The following is a 19,983-nucleotide window of genomic DNA, read 5'->3' as shown; positions in this document are numbered from 1 at the left end:
GAAAACTATGTGGTCAACAAAAAAACAAAATGTAAAGTGTGATTAATGTGTAGTGATCTTTAAGGATATTAACTACATGTATTTGGAGATTATGAGGATATTAACTACATGTATTTGGAGATTATGAGTGTTACTTTATGATATAGATCAATGAGGAATGGTTAGTATTTATCAAACCTTTTCTAATTATTCAACTGACTGATATTTGATTTTATACCTCCACCCAGTGAGTCGGTGGTAATTTCATTAATTTTATTGCAATTATCTTGGCTTCAAATGGATGGATTAATTTCAAATTTGGTGTGAGGCTTTATATAGATGGAGCATACATTGTAAGTGACTTTGGTTGCTGTCTAATTTTCATCTGACTGTACAAGTAGGGGTATACCCAGTACAACAACACTTGCAACTAAATTTGTATGCTTGAACCATGTTTTATTGCATTTGTGTATTTAGTATTACAAATTTTGGCTAAATATATGGTATACTTGTGTGGAAACATTCACTGATACAGGTACGACACATCTGCCTCATAAACACAGGGAAGTATGGACTAGGCCTAGCATTGACTAGATTTAGTATTCCTCTTAAAAATCAATCAGCCAGCATTGGCAAGTTTAGTTACAGGGAAAGCATTCATGTGAACAAAACAGTAAAACACTATCACTTGATAACTGCTAAATTTGCTTTTTGGCCCCTGCTACAATCAGGAAGGGGACATAGAGATTCTAATATCTGTCTGTGTCTGTCACACTTGATTTTTCATCCTCAGAACCACTCTATGGATTTTTTTTTAAATTTGGTAGGATTGTTAGTCACTAAATATAGCTATAATGATTCCATAAGTTTTACAAGAGTTATGAGACTTGGTTGAATTTGTACATGCTACACTTAAAGAACATTTTTTTTGGAACTCCTCATAGACTGCTGTATGGATTTGTTCATATTTTACAGGATTGTTAGTCACAATATGTAGTTGATCATACTGCACCATGATTTTTTCTTCTACAAATTTTACAGGAGTAATGGGACTTTACACTTAAACATATTTTGCAAGGGACAGGGACATATGACTACTTGTACCAATCATGTTTGTTAAGGGGTGGTATATAGGAATTGTCTTGTTTGTCTGTTCACATATATTTTATAAAAGCAATTCCTATTTTATAGACTTTTTCTGTCTGTCTGTTCATATACACCTACTAAACTGCTCAAGAGATTTTGATAAAATTTTACATGTCAGTAAGGGTAATAATCAAAATTATTGTTTAAATCCTTGTATTCACAACATTCAAGGGAATTTGGGTGAAAAATTATACAAAGGTAAGGCATCGTATGTAAATTTTCATGAAGGAAGATTGAATGATTGTACAGTACATGTAAATGGAGATATACTCTGATAATCCAACTTGTGTTAATGAACTACTGTATTATGAGTAAATATTGGAAGAGAAATCTTAAGTCATCAGTGAGACATTAGTTGGCACGAAACATTAATAATGCAAAAGCTATTAAAATTAAGTATTTTTATTAAAAAAGAATAAATTTAAAAAAAAAAAATAACAAACATAATATCATGATAAATCTAATGGCACACTATTTTATTTCCTAGTTGAAGGCAGGGACTATTGTCATTTCCTTTTAGAACTCAGCATACAAAAGAACAGATATTGCTAAAATGTAGCTTTCAATACACTTACTTACTCTCCAGTTTAATCATATTTCAAATGGATTTCCTAAGGATTGCTTTGGTATAATAATGCTTCAGTTTGAACAATCAACATTTGTAACAGAGGAAGTTCTAAGCATTATTTTTCTATGACATTACCACCTATTAGCTACTGAAAAATTGTCATTTCTATTTAAGACATGCTTGCATTAAGATGACTTTAATATTTTACTTTATATCTGTAAATGTGCCATGAATATTTTATTCTTAAAATACTAGAAGGCAATAAGATATTCCCCTTTAGACTGCTGAATTCATCTCACGATTTATTTTCAGCCCAATAAATAAAAAAAATTTTAAACTCAGTTCAGTTCCTTGTCATTGAATAAAAATAGTGATTATTTTTATTTAATGATTCTGTTGTCTGAACATGTATGTGATAAATGCCTAAGAAAACATTTTTTTCTTAAGATTTGGTACATGTGTTTGTTCTAGAAACATTCTAGTTGGGAAGGGTGGGGGACAAAGATGAGTTATTTCCCCTAGCTTCAATATCAATACATTTAATTGAATATTCACTGTTATTTTTGGTGCAGGAAGAAAAACCTATCTGCTATTCAGCTATCTGAATTATAGATCTGAATACATCAAGAGTGAAAATTACATCAGGCCAAACAAATAATAGTCTTGTTTCCTGCTAGCAGCAAGAAAAAAATAGGGTAGGTAGAGAGGGAAATTGTTTTATATGTCAAGAACTTTTTGCACTGAGGAAATGGGGAAACAATCTGGACTTTATGGTGCTTGAAACAACATGGCCATAAAAAATGATATGATAGGCACTAAAAATAAGTTAGCAGGAAACACTTATTTTTGTTGGGCTTATGCATGTTAGTTGAGTGCAGTTTTCCTACTGAATCTTATGGCTTATTGTTGTACAAGATTGCCTTTCTTTTCCTTATTGGTAAAAATCAATGATCACAGGAACATGATTGTCATTCATGGAATACTGTAGAACCACCCAAGTCCTAATTGGAAATCAAATTGGATTAGAATAAGATTGTTTGATTTCATGGCTTATTTTTTCTCTTCCGTATTAATAATTGAGCCATTTGGAGTGAAGTGAACTATGATAGCAATAACAATCAGTTCGTAAGCTAAAAATGGTCGAAGTTCTTACTCCATTCAACTCTGATGCTTTTTTCATTTCTACTGTTTAATCTCCATCTCTTATGTTATTGGAATGCAGACAAAAGGATTGAGATGTTTTAGAGAAGTACCAAATATTCCCTTAATACATTAGAAATGGGCACCTTCTTTGGGGCTGTCTTTCGAATGTTATATTCAATAATTTTACTGCTAAATTAAAAAAAAGAGGTTTTCATTTGTCTTGTTAGCACATATATATCTTTGAAATAACAAAATAATTCTGACATTTTATGGAAACAGCCAGTATGTCCCCATCAATGGAGATGTTTGCTTGGAATGATTGCTGAATTGTATATTTGGAAAGTTTTAAGAAAATTACTTTTTAGGGACTTAAAATTTCATTAAAAAGTGGTGGTGGTACATGTAACTTTGTCTCTCAACAAAGAAATTAGCTAGATTCAAAACAAAACAAAAAAAAATAACACAAATCTGAGAGGAGTGGTATTCTGTGTTCTAATTTATCATTTTATCACAATGTTTCTCCCTCAGCACATCTATGTGTGAGGACCCCTCTTTTATTTCACAATCATAGTCCAGGTAGTGCATGGCTTGTCCCCACTGACAATGTTCCACCTCGTTCTCCTTGTAAAATTTACATTGTAGTGTAACTGTCAAGCTATAGCCTCCTTGAAACTGAAATATAAAATGGGACAGTGAAGGACAACAAAATGAACAGATGTAATTACCTCTTACATTGACTAATTTAAGTCTTTCGCCAGATTCCCTCTTAGTGTACATAGTTAGGCCGTTAGTATGTTTGATTACATTAACTGAAACATCACGCGGGTTTGACCAGATAAAAAAATTTCTATAATAAAACCATATCAATTTAGTTTTAATTGTTTGTTTTGGATAATAACCCAAAAAGTACATTTTGCCTGTTTTCCTATTTGGAACTATTTTTTTGTCCTAACAAAATATTACCTTGAAAGAGATCGGCATGTCGACCCGTTTTTCCCGTTTACTCAAATCATACCCAAATGTATCAAATTCAGCTGTATATGATACGCTGTCTTCATCGTCATCTCTGCCTTTCTTGACTTCATCAAGCTCTAAACTGCCGGCTTGCATGACTAAATCTCTGCCAAACAAAAGACACAAAGAGCTACTAGATGCTTATGACTTCAGGTTTGAGCGGTATAAAACAAATTAGGTGAAATCTGAAACTTCCGAACTTATCTTTCCATAAATTTGTACCAGCGTCTATATAATGCAGTCCATTTCGCACTATCTGTGATATCATTAGGTCTCTGATAATTTATTGAAAGGAAGATTAATTATGAGATAGACTAGTCCCCTTAAGATTATATTCTAACACATTTTGTGATCATATTTAATATAGATGAAATCATCGTTTTATAACCACAGGGAAATATTGATACTTAACATTGATAATGTGTCACCATGTCTATGAACTATCTAAATAATGACAAAATTACCAATAATAACTTTTCAGAAAAAAGTTGCAATTACTAGATCAACGAAGTAAGATCAATGAGTCTTATTTTAGAGCATAATTAGATATCGACTATTTTTCTACAAAACATAGAAATCGAATGTTTGTTATGTCTATTTTAAACATACATTAACTACAGTTAAGTATATAGTTTCGTGTGCATGTAAAATAAGGTTAAACCCCCTACTAAGTATGCATTTACTTGCACAGTACATTGTATTGCATTACAAAGTTACTCAAGTCAAGTAGAACAGTAATATCTAGATAGTTTAAAGATTATTAAAATGAACGTCTTGAAATAAGTAAACAAAAACTGAGTTAAATATTACATCAATAAAGTAAAGCAATAATAGCACACTTACAGAAGTTTTAAAGGTGGTCGAATCGTGACTTTAACGGCATATTTAGTATTTATGTTCAGTTTTGTTGTCAGCTGTTGTAAAAACCTCTGTCCGTCCTGCTTCTCGTACACTGGTTTTCCGTCCTCTTTTCTTCTAATAAAAAGTAACACTTTGAAATTAGTAGCCATATCATTATAATCCGATGTCACTGCATCACTGCACTGATGCAGACGCAACACGTACAAATGTCGTCTGTAAATCGCGTGCCGGTGATCTCGTGCTCTTCAGAATTCCAATATCCATTTCACTCGACTAGATGACTGTTCGCTGCAATCCCGTGTTACTAATAGATTGATTTTCTTGTAAAACTAAATTGTTTTATGATTAATGACACTGTTTTCTATGTGATAAGTGACAAATTCGTCCCTCCCATGAATCAGTTTAATTTGATGTTACATGTAAAAGACCATCAGCTTGGTTTGATATGCAATATCACAGTGTCCACCTCACTATCGCGGTTCAGTGATAAGCAACATGTCCGGCGCATGGAATTTCCCCCTTTAAATGCATAATAGGGTAATAATCTATACATGTACTTGTTAGTTTGTACATCATACGATAACACTAAATATATACAATTTACATGTAGTTCAAGGTCCATTCCGTGAACTGAAGTCAACGGTCTTTATCCTATCAAAAAAGGTTTGGTGTGAAAAAATGCTTAGACAGTGATAAGAGGTATCTTTTAAATTCAGAAACTCCAGCGAAAATGTATTTATGTCCACAATGAAACCTCGAGGTATTCGAAATACCATCACCATCCCGCAGTGTCACGATAAAATTAAGAATTAAAAGGCGATGTTTATCAGTCAAGCTGATAAGAATAGAAAAAAAGAGCACTTTTTGCTAAAGTAAGATCAAAGTGTTCATTCAACTAACTGGGGTATACCGTATCAAAGTAGTCACTGCTTCTCACTTGAAAAATAAGGATGGGTCGAAGTCGAGAAATAGTTTGACTTGGGTGAGACGTCTCGATTCCTGTGGGCTATTGCTTCTGCAACCTGGTACCTGAAAATGAATTATGCTGAAGAATTCGAAGCAGGGCCTGTTCGATTTATCAATTACGTTCTCGTCTGTATATGCAGGAAATATCTATCAATGGACTTGAATCCTTTTCTCTTAAACAGGAGAGGATGGTCTTCTACCTTTGGTCTAAGGGTTTACGTATGTTCTACTGAGTTGTTTTCTGTATGTTTTTATTTCATGTATCGTTTGTTGTAAACATCTTCCCTAACACTTTGCTCATGTAGTGGGAACTCCTGTACAGTATAGGAATCTACCCTTCTATAGTTTATTTAATTCTTCTGATATCATTTTATATTCTTTTACATTTGAATGAAATTCTAGGATGTCTGACTAAAGATTTACAACAAGATGTCAATTTATATCATATGGTCAAAATCAAGGGAAATGTAACAGAGAAGCACGGGGATCACTTTGTTTTAACCTGGTACGGGGTGCAGCTGGGGCTGCAAAAAAAACCCATATATTTGTTTGTTAGAAAATGAACCCCATTCATATATTTTTAAGCGAAATACTTACCCATTCATATATTCCACTACTGTGTATCTAAAATCTTTTTGAATTAAGTGAACATAAATAAAAACAAAGGTCTCCAGCAGGTTGCAGAATGGGCACATTATTGCTAATTTTTCTGATCAAATCCCATACATCTGTAATTTATCAATTCGTCGCCTAATCAACTAATTTTCTCCCGCGGCCATTAGCTGCAGCTGACACTAACTGAAAGTTAATTGGTGATAATTGGAAAGTACCAATAAATTATACATTTAAATTGTAGAAATATGACCCATTTATATAGTATGCCTCAGAAATGACACCCCATTGACATAGGAAATGAAAAAAATAACCCATTTATATATTTCAACTCTAGAAAAACAGACCCATTCCGGTGGCACGCATGTATAGGAAGTGACTCCCCTACCCGGTGCAGAGAACGCTGTTTTTCCCTCAATATCAACTTGGAGTAATAGTCTATCAAAAGTTTAAAGATTTTCCAATCAATTTCATTATCGACTGCGTAACATTCTGTGCTATCAATTTCTTGATAAATTATTAATATCCAAGTATAAATCAATGAATGATATCGGGTAAAATTTTACCCGCGGTTATCGGTCGTTGTTTTCGTCATGGGTCGCCGACCCTTCATGCATAAAACGTAACATATTCGTGCATTGAGTATTGAAAAGTGGTGGTATGCTGTGGGGATATGTTCCGTGATTTTTTGTGGTTTTTGTTGAGTTTTTCTGTAATTCGAGCGTCGGGTAAGTTACCGTAAACAATATTTGAATGAGAAAACATTTGACATACTAATATCTCTTTATGTTTTTTAAGGAATGGTATAAGTTAAACTAAGAAGTAATATATAGATCATGATTTATCTTTAAGGAAACAGATACTTGCACCTTCCAGACATTTAACTGCATTGTTATTGAGTTGATTGAATTGATCGATATATATTATTCCTATTGATTGTTAAAACTGTGTTTACCTTTTATCATAACCGTCAACCTGTCGTGTTGGTAAACAATATTCAACGACTACACTTCTGTCACTTGAGTGTATGTATACCACTAAGAAATAATATCTTTTATCTTCAAACCTATTAACGTTGTTTACGTGTACAGCCAGAACTATTCACGCTGGAAATTCTTAGCTGTAATGTGAAATTGAAACGTATATGCACTTTCCTCTTGGAACTATACTTGTTTGGAGCAAAGTCCTGAATACGATTTATCAGCCATTTGTGGTACTATACCCCTTAAATTTTGGTTTTGTTATTCATAATAAAACTAAAATTTTCTTTCGGCCATATTTATGTAATACTGAATAACTCTATGAAGGAAGTATATTTTTATTAGTAAAATGCATTAGTGTAAGGTCATGGCTGCATCTTTTTAGGTGTTAAATTTTAAAGTGTACCGTCTACAGAAAAGATATTTCAAATTATATAAATGTTGTCACTTTTAACTAGAATATGACATTTTCCAAGCTGTCTTATCTTATAATGCACAAAAACATACCATATTAGGGTTAGTACCCTAATATAAAAAAAAAACGAGGGCGGGATGGTGGTTAACGTTAACTTTAATTCATTGAATTGACATTCACAATTTATATTGACCCGTAATTACTATAGAATTGACTGTGCCCAGAGGAAACTTCAGCATATTTATTAGTTTCCACATGTTCTGGACATACATTATAACACCGACTTATCCAGGTTTTTAGAGGCGCATCCTCAATAAAGAAAATACAATAGTTGAAATCGATGAATTTACAATAATTGTGGATATCTAATGAAATTCTGGGTCTCGTTACATTCAAATGGTTGCATTTATTTAGAATAAATTAAGCATTAATTACGTACATATACAAGTATTCGATCCATTGCTAACTTAAAAATATGCATGCACTGTATATAACATAAGATATTTTCATATTTTTGACAGAGATAACAAGAGAATCTAGCAGCGGTATCCCGGGAACATTCTATAAACAATGGACCTGGACATCCTGGTATGACACAGTATCTGGGGATAAAGAGAAAGAAACTTATGACGCTATTGTTAAAGTAGGTAGAACAGAAACAGTCCCTTCGTCACTACGGTACTCCAGTAGTTCAGTCCTAAAATAAACATGAACACGTACACGCTTGTCTGTCTGTCTGTCCGCCCGCCCGCCCGGCCACCCACCCACCCGCCTGCCACTTTACCAGTATCTACAGATATCGAAGACAAGTTCTCAATGCTCGACATGATATACTGAACCATACACCTTGAACGTTCATACGTAAACATTATAGTGACTCAATCCTTGTGTCAGGGTTTTTTTGTAAGCTATTGTCATGTCGACTTGTCTGTCACAGTATGAAAATAACTTACATGTTATGCTCTTTAGCGCAGCCACTACAATAACTCATTTTCTTTATTTTTTTACATTTTTAGCGCAGAAAGTTCGTATGTTACACCATATGTATGAGTAATTCTGTTTCAGAAATCTAATTGTATTTTCCATTTAGATAACAACGTACAACTAGTTCGTTTCCTCTGGTTTTTGACATTAAAATGATTTTTTATTGCAAATGTTATTTATGATAATTTAAAACCGAGTGGTGTCTTTTTAATTTCTTAGGACGTCAAGTAAAATATTCATTGCGTTGAATTGAAACAAAATCATTTTGACAAAGACATGCTGTATGCAGACAAATTGTGCATTATTTAAGTTAGAGAGGATGGTGTCATAATGTTTTTGACTGGTTCGTCCATCGATCACTATACCGTCGCATAAAGAGACACAGCCTTAATTTTTTGTTGTCGGATTTCCTTGAAATTTGGATGAAATGTTGTCATGTATCCATTAAAGTTTATACGAGATTGATTTCACATAAATCGGTTGATGGGACCATTTTTCGGGTGGGAATTCAAAGAAAATCACATGACTATGCTTAACACACGGAAAACCCCTTTAATTGTTTGTCACCCGCAATATTTAGGGTTAAAGTAGTAACTGTGGGCATGGTTATGCATGAGGATATATTTTAACAGAAACCCTTTTGACTGTAGTCAATTTATCGCTTCTACAAAGCGTCCAATATTAGTGCGTACTACACTAATGTTCGTATGTTAAAATGTTTAAAAATATAACATAAACCTGGAAGCTGACTCATCCGGACCTAACTTTGTATTTGTAGAGAGGCTGGCAAATTTGCCCGGACAAAGATAACCTGGCAGCATCAGAATGTCGGATCAAGGACACCGGTGAGACTGTTTCCGACGGATATTTTTTCAACACTTCAAAGTCCCTTGGAAAAAATCTTCAGTGTGAAAGAAATGGGATAGAATGTCAAAGTTCAAAATGCATGAACTTTGAAGTCCGATTTCTTTGTGAAGGTACGACAAATTATAGAACTCTTGAAAAGGTTTTGACAACAGTTTTGTCAAACGTGGTTTACTGCCTATAAAATGGTTAGGCACAACAGCTGTCGGTTGAAATTTATTCTCCACATTAATTAGGCTTTCTCCTTGATAAGAAGTCGTTAACTCCATTGTAACCCTGAGTTTTTTCCATCATTAAGCATAAGCCATTCTCATTTATTTTGTTTTTTTTTTTAAAAAAAACACGTTCATATCAACCGTGTCGATGGTTGAAAAGCTATAAAAAAGCATACGAAAATATATTTAATCATATACATATAATATCTGACCTTTTTTGTTGCTTACAGTGTATATATAATCCCTTTTCCTGTTCGTTGTATGTATGTATGTATGTTCGTCCGTCCGTCCGTCCATCCGTCTTTCCTCTTTCTATTTCATTCAAATATGCAAATCATACCAACAAATGCATACATGAACCTTAAAGACGATCAAGTTTTTCTTATATGTTTAATAGTGCTTTTCAAAACAAAACTATTTGAACAATGGGTTTGTATATTCATAAATATAATCTAAAAGGGATTAGATAACAGGCTATGCTGAAATATATTATTTCCTCCATGCGGCGGCATACAAAATGTGACAACACAAACACTTATGACAGTACTATAGTTTCACTAACTGACACGCCCAAGACTAGTTTAAAACTACACAAAGTTATGTCCTCATCGTATGCAATGTCAATCCCAATTTTTCCCACGCGGTTTTGAGAACCATGGTATATCATAGGACACAACCCATGTCACAAATTTCAAGAACGAATATTGTTACCTGTAACAGGTCATCTAAGGCTTTCCTTAATTTGAATTTAATTGTTTTAGATGGTGCAGGGATAGTTTTGACTGGCTACATGTAGCAAGAAAAAATAATCAACACATATATAAAAAAAAAATAAAATGTTGGGAGCATCATTCACTGAATTAAACCTATTTTCAAGAATATGGAAATCTTTCTTCACTAGCCTTGATCTGTGCTTAAGGAGGTAGATCTAGGATAAGGGACATAACTCTTGAAATCATGGATATGTTTGTATCATATTAAATTTCGCCAAAGCCTTATATTTGAAACAAAATGAAATCAGTCCAAGTTACTTTGATACTTGCATTATATTGATGTAAAATGCTGAATACAAACGTTCCAATGATTTGTAAGAGTTGTGTCCCTTACCCCAGGTCTACCTCCTTAAAAGGAGTTTTTCCAAAGACGCACTGACTGAATAGTTCAGCGATAAAAAAAAGAAGAAAGAAAAAACTAAAGCATATTCATGTATCCAGGTAGCCATTGAACCAGCTTGGTTCTTACACGATCTGCAACCTAGACCTATCAATTGTTCCATTCAGTTATGCATTGTCTGAATGGAACATTTTGATAAGTTTGACACGAGTGATACTTGTAAATAAAAAAGCAAGTATATCAATGAAATACTAGTATTTATATTTTGTAGAACTAATGGTTGAAAGTGGATCAGCTGTATTCTATTTCACACTCCTGGCTGTGCCCGTCACTCTGATATTGTTTAGACTTTACTGTTGGGATAAAATAAAGAAACGATATATGAAAAGGTTGCGAAATCGGCAACAGACGAGAAATAATGTTAATGATACAACCGATAATTCAAGGTTCGACCCTCCATCTTACGACGAGGTTTTCGGACCTCAATCCACGCCGCCGCCATCTTATAACGATGCTCATGCCTTGCCTACTGAAATGGTCATAGGCCAAACTGGTGCTGAATGTAGCGGATGGAATTCTACTAGTTCATTGTATAACGTTTCTTGTAACAATGTACACAATCTTACTTCTTGTATTTGTGAGCGTAATAAAATGCAAATGCAAGGGCGCCGTATAACGGAGAATGAAACAGCCCACGTGCAACTCTATGCAATGCAAGGTCATGTAAACTCTTGTTACGTCACTGATGACGTACTGGATCGTGGTGCTATTAACTCTTCTCGTACGAACACTAGAATTAGTGTGATCAATGCAGACATCAACGAAATACCTCCTCCGAGCTATGCCGAGGCTTTAGTGATATTGAAAAGGACCGAAGGTCTTGATGCTACTCATTTATAGTTCATCACATTCCAAGTTTATACCTCTTTTCGTAGGGATTTTCTGAACTTAAATAGAGAATCAGGGCATGAACACTAATTTCATTCTTATAGTAGTATTTCATTTTGTGTAAAAAATATTGTAGTTGAAATTAATGTGACATGTCTGTATGTACGTGCAATCATTTGTTAAATGTGTTCAAGAGTTACTAAGTAATTAATTCTTAATTTATTTTGATTATTTGTGTAAAAAAAAACAATAAGTGTGACTTGTATACATTAAAGCTAGTCGTACATGTATTCTGTCGTCAAGTTTCACACTGTTTTACCCCAACTCGTGACGGGAACATTCATATAAAACCTGTAGTTTAGAAAAAAAAAACTTAAATTTACTTCAATAAATCTTCAAGTGTCCAAATACGGAAATAAGGTATGAAATTCACATATATATTTTTTAATACAATACATTCCGAACCGCCCGCTAGCAATGGTTCATTGCAGTATATTGTCTTTTCGTTGTTTTTCTTGGGCATTTTTTAAATAATTTATCACGAAGCCTGACAGATCATGCTCATATATCCGAATTTTCTCTGAACCTGCAATCCTCCTCTTTTATGTTTTGATTAAGAGATGCAGCATTTGTCCCAGTTTCATAAAATCTCGGAATGAAAAAAAAACTCATATCGCTTGAATTTAATAAGTAGGGAATAACACGAAATGTTTGATTTTCGATTATTAATGGAACACATACAGTTAAAGATATTCTAATTCATTTGAATTATTGTAAATTTTCCTGTTTAAATTCAATCCGTTTTTAATATATAATTAAATCCATGTAGAAACAACTTCTTGAATGTTTTGGTTAGTAGCCTCTTAGACCCAGACTTTTAGCAGAACCTTAACTGAACAGAGTCGTCAATTTCATGGTCTTGTTTTGACGAAATGCCAGTGCTTTTCTTGTTTGTTAAACATGAATATGCCAGGTCAATCTTATTTGATATGCGTGTGCATTAGCGTCCTAACTTGATGAATATCCCCTGGTAGTCACGGTCTTCGGATTTTGAAACATTTTGCTAATTTTTTAATGTTAAATTTTCTGATTATGTCGGTTAACATGAACAATTCGAGCTAAATGAATGGCATTTAATTTACTATTTTACACTTTCATATATGTATCATGCATATGACCCCGAAGTCACAATAAAATTTTGAGCAATGACAATGTGCGCCTGAAGCAAATTGTTTCTAATCCAGGTGCTCAAAAATACACTAGCCACGCCACTGCGCGTCGTTTTGTAGTATTTACCAAATTATCTTAACTGTACAAAAACACTTGAATATTTGTTGTCAATGCACAGTGTATTGCACACACGTGCACATTTAGCAAATGAATTAGAATTAGCCTTAGAAACATGTCTACATTTATTTGCTTATTCCGATACACAGCAATACAATGAATTCATCACATTCGGAACCTATACGGATTCAACACTGTGAAAGACTTTTAAAATTAGAAAACTTTGTATTCGTTTTGGGCAAGTTCTTGCACTTCGGTTGTTTGAATTCTGGCGGGAAAATACTAACAGCATATGTCAAGTGTTTGTCTCCCCTTGCTCGTGTACCTCGAATGTAGTGCCTATATTCATAATTAATTACTGTGAATGTAATTGATTTTTTGGTATAAACATTTAAATTCATTCACAACTTAAACAAATCCAAGACGATGAAGTCAATCAAAGGAATAGAAAACAAATATGGCGAAAAAGCACTGTATGTCGGAAGAAAAAATAGTAAAATATATATCGTTGCGCATAAATAGATGAAAAATTCATTATCTCAACATATTGCTCTCTTTTGGAGATTTTTTTTGTAAATAATACGCTTAATTAGTTCTATTTTTTCCTATTATATCCGTGGTTCAAGTTTGTGTTGATAAGAAAAAAAAGAGTCGAGTCCAGTTATATTGGACAGGCTGTTGACAAGCGTCTATTCACAGGCGCGATCCCACTACTGATCGACACGGGGACTTTTGCCTGCTGCGTTTCCGCCCTGGGCCTGTACGTCCCTCCTTAGACAACCTGGTCACACTGAGCTCCCTCGGTGTGCCCATATTGATGCCGATCTTAGTGCGGACGCCCGCTCAACATAGATCACCTGCCACCAGGACTCCTGCCCTCACACCGTCCGCCAACTCTGGTCTCCAAGTAGCTGGATCACAGGAGCACGCCACAACTCCCAACCGATTAACATGTGGTTATTTTTGTTACTTATATTTACTAAAATTGCTTTTCTTTTTCTGTAAATAATACGCTTAATTTGTTTATTTTTCCTACGATATGTGTCCGTAAATCAGATTTTGTCTTTTTATACCCATGTATGACAATTGAGAACTGCATGTACACGTGTCAGTATTACCATATGTTCAACACTGTTCACACTTTTCGGCACTTCTTGGCGAGCGCGACTGCATGTTAGTGTATGTATGTATGACTGGATTTGAAATTGATAGTAATTGAAATCTATTTTAGAATGAATGCACTGGTAATTAAAACCAACTTCATGTGATAAAAAGCTCAGTTTTAGTATAAATTACTGGGCCAATCCTGACTGAATTTTCCCGGCTATTTCACTTATAGCACAACGGGGAAAAGGTTGGGCATACGTATACAAAGTGAGTTACTAAACATTAGACTTTCTTCGGTTTTCATATTTGTTCAGTATCGAACTGAATTGTGCATTTTTCACATTTCTGTAAATCAATAAGATGCCAAAAAATACTTGCCGCGTGCTTGTCAACAACAATTCATCATTGCGTATGAACTACGAATTTTTCTGCAATAATAAAGTATTGATTGCACCGCCAGAAAACTACAAATGCGTTGAAAATAGTCGCCCTGCGATACAGTGCTACAGCATACTTACCTGGTACAGGGGATACCGTGATCACAAAGGCGGTTCCCCCAGGTCGAGGCCTTTCCATTGCACTCCGGTTAGGCTGAAGCCTGCGATTGCCCCAAATGTGGGCAACTCGGGTACGCAATTTTTTAGTGTGGGGGACTGCGTTCGCGCTATCCCCCGTCTATAATGTAAAGAAATAAGGACCAGTCCCTACAATGCATACAATGATCAATCTGCCAACTTGTGTTCTTATAATGAATTAGACAGGCTACATTTGAATGAAAATGCATGCGTGGTATAAGTTTGTGTTGATGATGCGTGGATTATGTGTGAAAAGAAAAGCTTACTAGTAAGTGAATAGATGAGACTGAGGTGAGAGTGGAATAAATGGAAAAAGAGTGTTAGATGTAGATAGTTTGTAGGTAGGTAGGTAGGTTGTATGTTTGAGTATTGACATGGTATGGAAGTGTATTGAAAATGTTTGAGATGGATGTTGATATTGATATTGATATATATTTGTGCTTGAGTGCTTGATTGTGCGTGTGTGTGTGTGTGTGTGTGTGTGTGGTGTGAAACGCCGAGCTATGCTCGGCGCGAAAATTTTGGGAAGGAAAATGTTCTGAAATATGAGACGTCTTGCAGGTTCCTCAGATGAGATACGATTCGTATTAATTGAATTTTTTTTATTTTTTTTTTTAGTTTTTTTAGTATGGGAAAGAAAAAAAAAGAGTCGAGTCCAGTTATATTGGACAGGCTGTTGACAAGCGTCTATTCACAGGCGCGATCCCACTACTGATCGACACGGGGACTTTTGCCTGCTGCGTTTCCGCCCTGGGCCTGTACGTCCCTCCTTAGACAACCTGGTCACACTGAGCTCCCTCGGTGTGCCCATATTGATGCCGATCTTAGTGCGGACGCCCGCTCAACATAGATCACCTGCCACCAGGACTCCTGCCCTCACACCGTCCGCCAACTCTGGTCTCCAAGTAGCTGGATCACAGGAGCACGCCACAACTCCCAACCGATTAACATGTGGTTATTTTTGTTACTTATATTTACTAAAATTGCTTTTCTTTTTCTGTAAATAATACGCTTAATTTGTTTATTTTTCCTACGATATGTGTCCGTAAATCAGATTTTGTCTTTTTATACCCATGTATGACAATTGAGAACTGCATGTACACGTGTCAGTATTACCATATGTTCAACACTGTTCACACTTTTCGGCACTTCTTGGCGAGCGCGACTGCATGTTAGTGTATGTATGTATGACTGGATTTGAAATTGATAGTAATTGAAATCTATTTTAGAATGAATGCACTGGTAATTAAAACCAACTTCATGTGATAAAAAGCTCAGTTTTAGTATAAATTACTGGGCCAATCCTGACTGAATTTTCCCGGCTATTTCACTTATAGCACAACGGGGAAAAGGTTGGGCATACGTATACAAAGTGAGTTACTAAACATTAGACTTTCTTCGGTTTTCATATTTGTTCAGTATCGAACTGAATTGTGCATTTTTCACATTTCTGTAAATCAATAAGATGCCAAAAAATACTTGCCGCGTGCTTGTCAACAACAATTCATCATTGCGTATGAACTACGAATTTTTCTGCAATAATAAAGTATTGATTGCACCGCCAGAAAACTACAAATGCGTTGAAAATAGTCGCCCTGCGATACAGTGCTACAGCATACTTACCTGGTACAGGGGATACCGTGATCACAAAGGCGGTTCCCCCAGGTCGAGGCCTTTCCATTGCACTCCGGTTAGGCTGAAGCCTGCGATTGCCCCAAATGTGGGCAACTCGGGTACGCAATTTTTTAGTGTGGGGGACTGCGTTCGCGCTATCCCCCGTCTATAATGTAAAGAAATAAGGACCAGTCCCTACAATGCATACAATGATCAATCTGCCAACTTGTGTTCTTATAATGAATTAGACAGGCTACATTTGAATGAAAATGCATGCGTGGTATAAGTTTGTGTTGATGATGCGTGGATTATGTGTGAAAAGAAAAGCTTACTAGTAAGTGAATAGATGAGACTGAGGTGAGAGTGGAATAAATGGAAAAAGAGTGTTAGATGTAGATAGTTTGTAGGTAGGTAGGTAGGTTGTATGTTTGAGTATTGACATGGTATGGAAGTGTATTGAAAATGTTTGAGATGGATGTTGATATTGATATTGATATATATTTGTGCTTGAGTGCTTGATTGTGCGTGTGTGTGTGTGTGTGTGTGTGTGTGGTGTGAAACGCCGAGCTATGCTCGGCGCGAAAATTTTGGGAAGGAAAATGTTCTGAAATATGAGACGTCTTGCAGGTTCCTCAGATGAGATACGATTCGTATTAATTGAATTTTTTTTATTTTTTTTTTTAGTTTTTTTAGTATGGGAAAGAAAAAAAAAGAGTCGAGTCCAGTTATATTGGACAGGCTGTTGACAAGCGTCTATTCACAGGCGCGATCCCACTACTGATCGACACGGGGACTTTTGCCTGCTGCGTTTCCGCCCTGGGCCTGTACGTCCCTCCTTAGACAACCTGGTCACACTGAGCTCCCTCGGTGTGCCCATATTGATGCCGATCTTAGTGCGGACGCCCGCTCAACATAGATCACCTGCCACCAGGACTCCTGCCCTCACACCGTCCGCCAACTCTGGTCTCCAAGTAGCTGGATCACAGGAGCACGCCACAACTCCCAACCGATTAACATGTGGTTATTTTTGTTACTTATATTTACTAAAATTGCTTTTCTTTTTCTGTAAATAATACGCTTAATTTGTTTATTTTTCCTACGATATGTGTCCGTAAATCAGATTTTGTCTTTTTATACCCATGTATGACAATTGAGAACTGCATGTACACGTGTCAGTATTACCATATGTTCAACACTGTTCACACTTTTCGGCACTTCTTGGCGAGCGCGACTGCATGTTAGTGTATGTATGTATGACTGGATTTGAAATTGATAGTAATTGAAATCTATTTTAGAATGAATGCACTGGTAATTAAAACCAACTTCATGTGATAAAAAGCTCAGTTTTAGTATAAATTACTGGGCCAATCCTGACTGAATTTTCCCGGCTATTTCACTTATAGCACAACGGGGAAAAGGTTGGGCATACGTATACAAAGTGAGTTACTAAACATTAGACTTTCTTCGGTTTTCATATTTGTTCAGTATCGAACTGAATTGTGCATTTTTCACATTTCTGTAAATCAATAAGATGCCAAAAAATACTTGCCGCGTGCTTGTCAACAACAATTCATCATTGCGTATGAACTACGAATTTTTCTGCAATAATAAAGTATTGATTGCACCGCCAGAAAACTACAAATGCGTTGAAAATAGTCGCCCTGCGATACAGTGCTACAGCATACTTACCTGGTACAGGGGATACCGTGATCACAAAGGCGGTTCCCCCAGGTCGAGGCCTTTCCATTGCACTCCGGTTAGGCTGAAGCCTGCGATTGCCCCAAATGTGGGCAACTCGGGTACGCAATTTTTTAGTGTGGGGGACTGCGTTCGCGCTATCCCCCGTCTATAATGTAAAGAAATAAGGACCAGTCCCTACAATGCATACAATGATCAATCTGCCAACTTGTGTTCTTATAATGAATTAGACAGGCTACATTTGAATGAAAATGCATGCGTGGTATAAGTTTGTGTTGATGATGCGTGGATTATGTGTGAAAAGAAAAGCTTACTAGTAAGTGAATAGATGAGACTGAGGTGAGAGTGGAATAAATGGAAAAAGAGTGTTAGATGTAGATAGTTTGTAGGTAGGTAGGTAGGTTGTATGTTTGAGTATTGACATGGTATGGAAGTGTATTGAAAATGTTTGAGATGGATGTTGATATTGATATTGATATATATTTGTGCTTGAGTGCTTGATTGTGCGTGTGTGTGTGTGTGTGTGTGTGTGTGGTGTGAAACGCCGAGCTATGCTCGGCGCGAAAATTTTGGGAAGGAAAATGTTCTGAAATATGAGACGTCTTGCAGGTTCCTCAGATGAGATACGATTCGTATTAATTGAATTTTTTTTATTTTTTTTTTTAGTTTTTTTAGTATGGGAAAGAAAAAAAAAGAGTCGAGTCCAGTTATATTGGACAGGCTGTTGACAAGCGTCTATTCACAGGCGCGATCCCACTACTGATCGACACGGGGACTTTTGCCTGCTGCGTTTCCGCCCTGGGCCTGTACGTCCCTCCTTAGACAACCTGGTCACACTGAGCTCCCTCGGTGTGCCCATATTGATGCCGATCTTAGTGCGGACGCCCGCTCAACATAGATCACCTGCCACCAGGACTCCTGCCCTCACACCGTCCGCCAACTCTGGTCTCCAAGTAGCTGGATCACAGGAGCACGCCACAACTCCCAACCGATTAACATGTGGTTATTTTTGTTACTTATATTTACTAAAATTGCTTTTCTTTTTCTGTAAATAATACGCTTAATTTGTTTATTTTTCCTACGATATGTGTCCGTAAATCAGATTTTGTCTTTTTATACCCATGTATGACAATTGAGAACTGCATGTACACGTGTCAGTATTACCATATGTTCAACACTGTTCACACTTTTCGGCACTTCTTGGCGAGCGCGACTGCATGTTAGTGTATGTATGTATGACTGGATTTGAAATTGATAGTAATTGAAATCTATTTTAGAATGAATGCACTGGTAATTAAAACCAACTTCATGTGATAAAAAGCTCAGTTTTAGTATAAATTACTGGGCCAATCCTGACTGAATTTTCCCGGCTATTTCACTTATAGCACAACGGGGAAAAGGTTGGGCATACGTATACAAAGTGAGTTACTAAACATTAGACTTTCTTCGGTTTTCATATTTGTTCAGTATCGAACTGAATTGTGCATTTTTCACATTTCTGTAAATCAATAAGATGCCAAAAAATACTTGCCGCGTGCTTGTCAACAACAATTCATCATTGCGTATGAACTACGAATTTTTCTGCAATAATAAAGTATTGATTGCACCGCCAGAAAACTACAAATGCGTTGAAAATAGTCGCCCTGCGATACAGTGCTACAGCATACTTACCTGGTACAGGGGATACCGTGATCACAAAGGCGGTTCCCCCAGGTCGAGGCCTTTCCATTGCACTCCGGTTAGGCTGAAGCCTGCGATTGCCCCAAATGTGGGCAACTCGGGTACGCAATTTTTTAGTGTGGGGGACTGCGTTCGCGCTATCCCCCGTCTATAATGTAAAGAAATAAGGACCAGTCCCTACAATGCATACAATGATCAATCTGCCAACTTGTGTTCTTATAATGAATTAGACAGGCTACATTTGAATGAAAATGCATGCGTGGTATAAGTTTGT

The 19,983-nt window shown here is 36.0% G+C and overlaps 2 protein-coding genes and 8 non-coding genes across 11 annotated transcripts; 5 read left to right on the top strand and 5 right to left on the bottom strand.

Annotated features, from left to right (window-relative positions):
• The first annotated feature begins 24 nt into the window (after window positions 1-24).
• LOC148625566 (uncharacterized) lies at window positions 25-12,034 on the top strand. 2 transcript variants are annotated; one of them, XM_088569139.1, is made up of 4 exons: window positions 25-160; window positions 8,206-8,327; window positions 9,447-9,645; window positions 11,132-12,034. In XM_088569139.1, exons 1-4 carry the CDS (start codon window positions 151-153, stop codon window positions 11,758-11,760), a joined length of 960 nt encoding a protein of 319 aa, XP_088425265.1. In that variant the 5' UTR covers window positions 25-150; the 3' UTR covers window positions 11,761-12,034. The 2 variants fall into 2 exon arrangements, with proteins under 2 accessions (XP_088425265.1, XP_088425264.1); XM_088569138.1 differs by lacking the exon at window positions 25-160 and adding an exon at window positions 6,836-7,017.
• On the bottom strand, window positions 1,512-6,461 carry LOC148625567 (CB1 cannabinoid receptor-interacting protein 1-like). Its single transcript, XM_088569140.1, has 4 exons — window positions 6,275-6,461; window positions 4,694-4,825; window positions 3,800-3,956; window positions 1,512-3,508 (listed from the first exon to the last, which is right to left on the bottom strand). Exons 1-4 carry the CDS (start codon window positions 6,370-6,372, stop codon window positions 3,329-3,331), a joined length of 567 nt encoding a protein of 188 aa, XP_088425266.1. The 5' UTR covers window positions 6,373-6,461; the 3' UTR covers window positions 1,512-3,328.
• Window positions 12,035-13,680: 1,646 nt separating the features above from the next.
• On the bottom strand, window positions 13,681-13,978 carry LOC148625565 (signal recognition particle RNA). The gene has a single exon (XR_015920494.1).
• Window positions 13,979-14,652: 674 nt separating this feature from the next.
• LOC148625564 (U1 spliceosomal RNA) lies at window positions 14,653-14,816 on the top strand. Its single transcript, XR_015920403.1, has one exon. It is a non-coding gene; the product is annotated as a U1 spliceosomal RNA (small nuclear RNA).
• A 544-nt stretch (window positions 14,817-15,360) lies between these two features.
• Window positions 15,361-15,658, bottom strand: LOC148625563 (signal recognition particle RNA). Its single transcript, XR_015920493.1, has one exon.
• Window positions 15,659-16,332: 674 nt separating this feature from the next.
• LOC148625562 (U1 spliceosomal RNA) lies at window positions 16,333-16,496 on the top strand. The gene has a single exon (XR_015920392.1). It is a non-coding gene; the product is annotated as a U1 spliceosomal RNA (small nuclear RNA).
• Window positions 16,497-17,040: 544 nt separating this feature from the next.
• On the bottom strand, window positions 17,041-17,338 carry LOC148625561 (signal recognition particle RNA). Its single transcript, XR_015920492.1, has one exon.
• A 674-nt stretch (window positions 17,339-18,012) lies between these two features.
• Window positions 18,013-18,176, top strand: LOC148625560 (U1 spliceosomal RNA). The gene has a single exon (XR_015920381.1). It is a non-coding gene; the product is annotated as a U1 spliceosomal RNA (small nuclear RNA).
• Window positions 18,177-18,720: 544 nt separating this feature from the next.
• LOC148625559 (signal recognition particle RNA) lies at window positions 18,721-19,018 on the bottom strand. The gene has a single exon (XR_015920491.1).
• Window positions 19,019-19,692: 674 nt separating this feature from the next.
• On the top strand, window positions 19,693-19,856 carry LOC148625558 (U1 spliceosomal RNA). The gene has a single exon (XR_015920370.1). It is a non-coding gene; the product is annotated as a U1 spliceosomal RNA (small nuclear RNA).
• The last annotated feature ends 127 nt before the right edge of the window (window positions 19,857-19,983 follow it).

Source organism: Perna viridis, chromosome 2 (genome assembly GCF_037379345.1).
Source record: "Perna viridis isolate PV_CMFRI_1.1 ecotype Kerala chromosome 2, ASM3737934v1, whole genome shotgun sequence".
NCBI lineage: Eukaryota > Metazoa > Mollusca > Bivalvia > Mytilida > Mytilidae > Perna > Perna viridis.
Note: the sequence above shows the minus strand (reverse complement) of the source record. Positions and strands in the feature narration are given on the sequence as shown.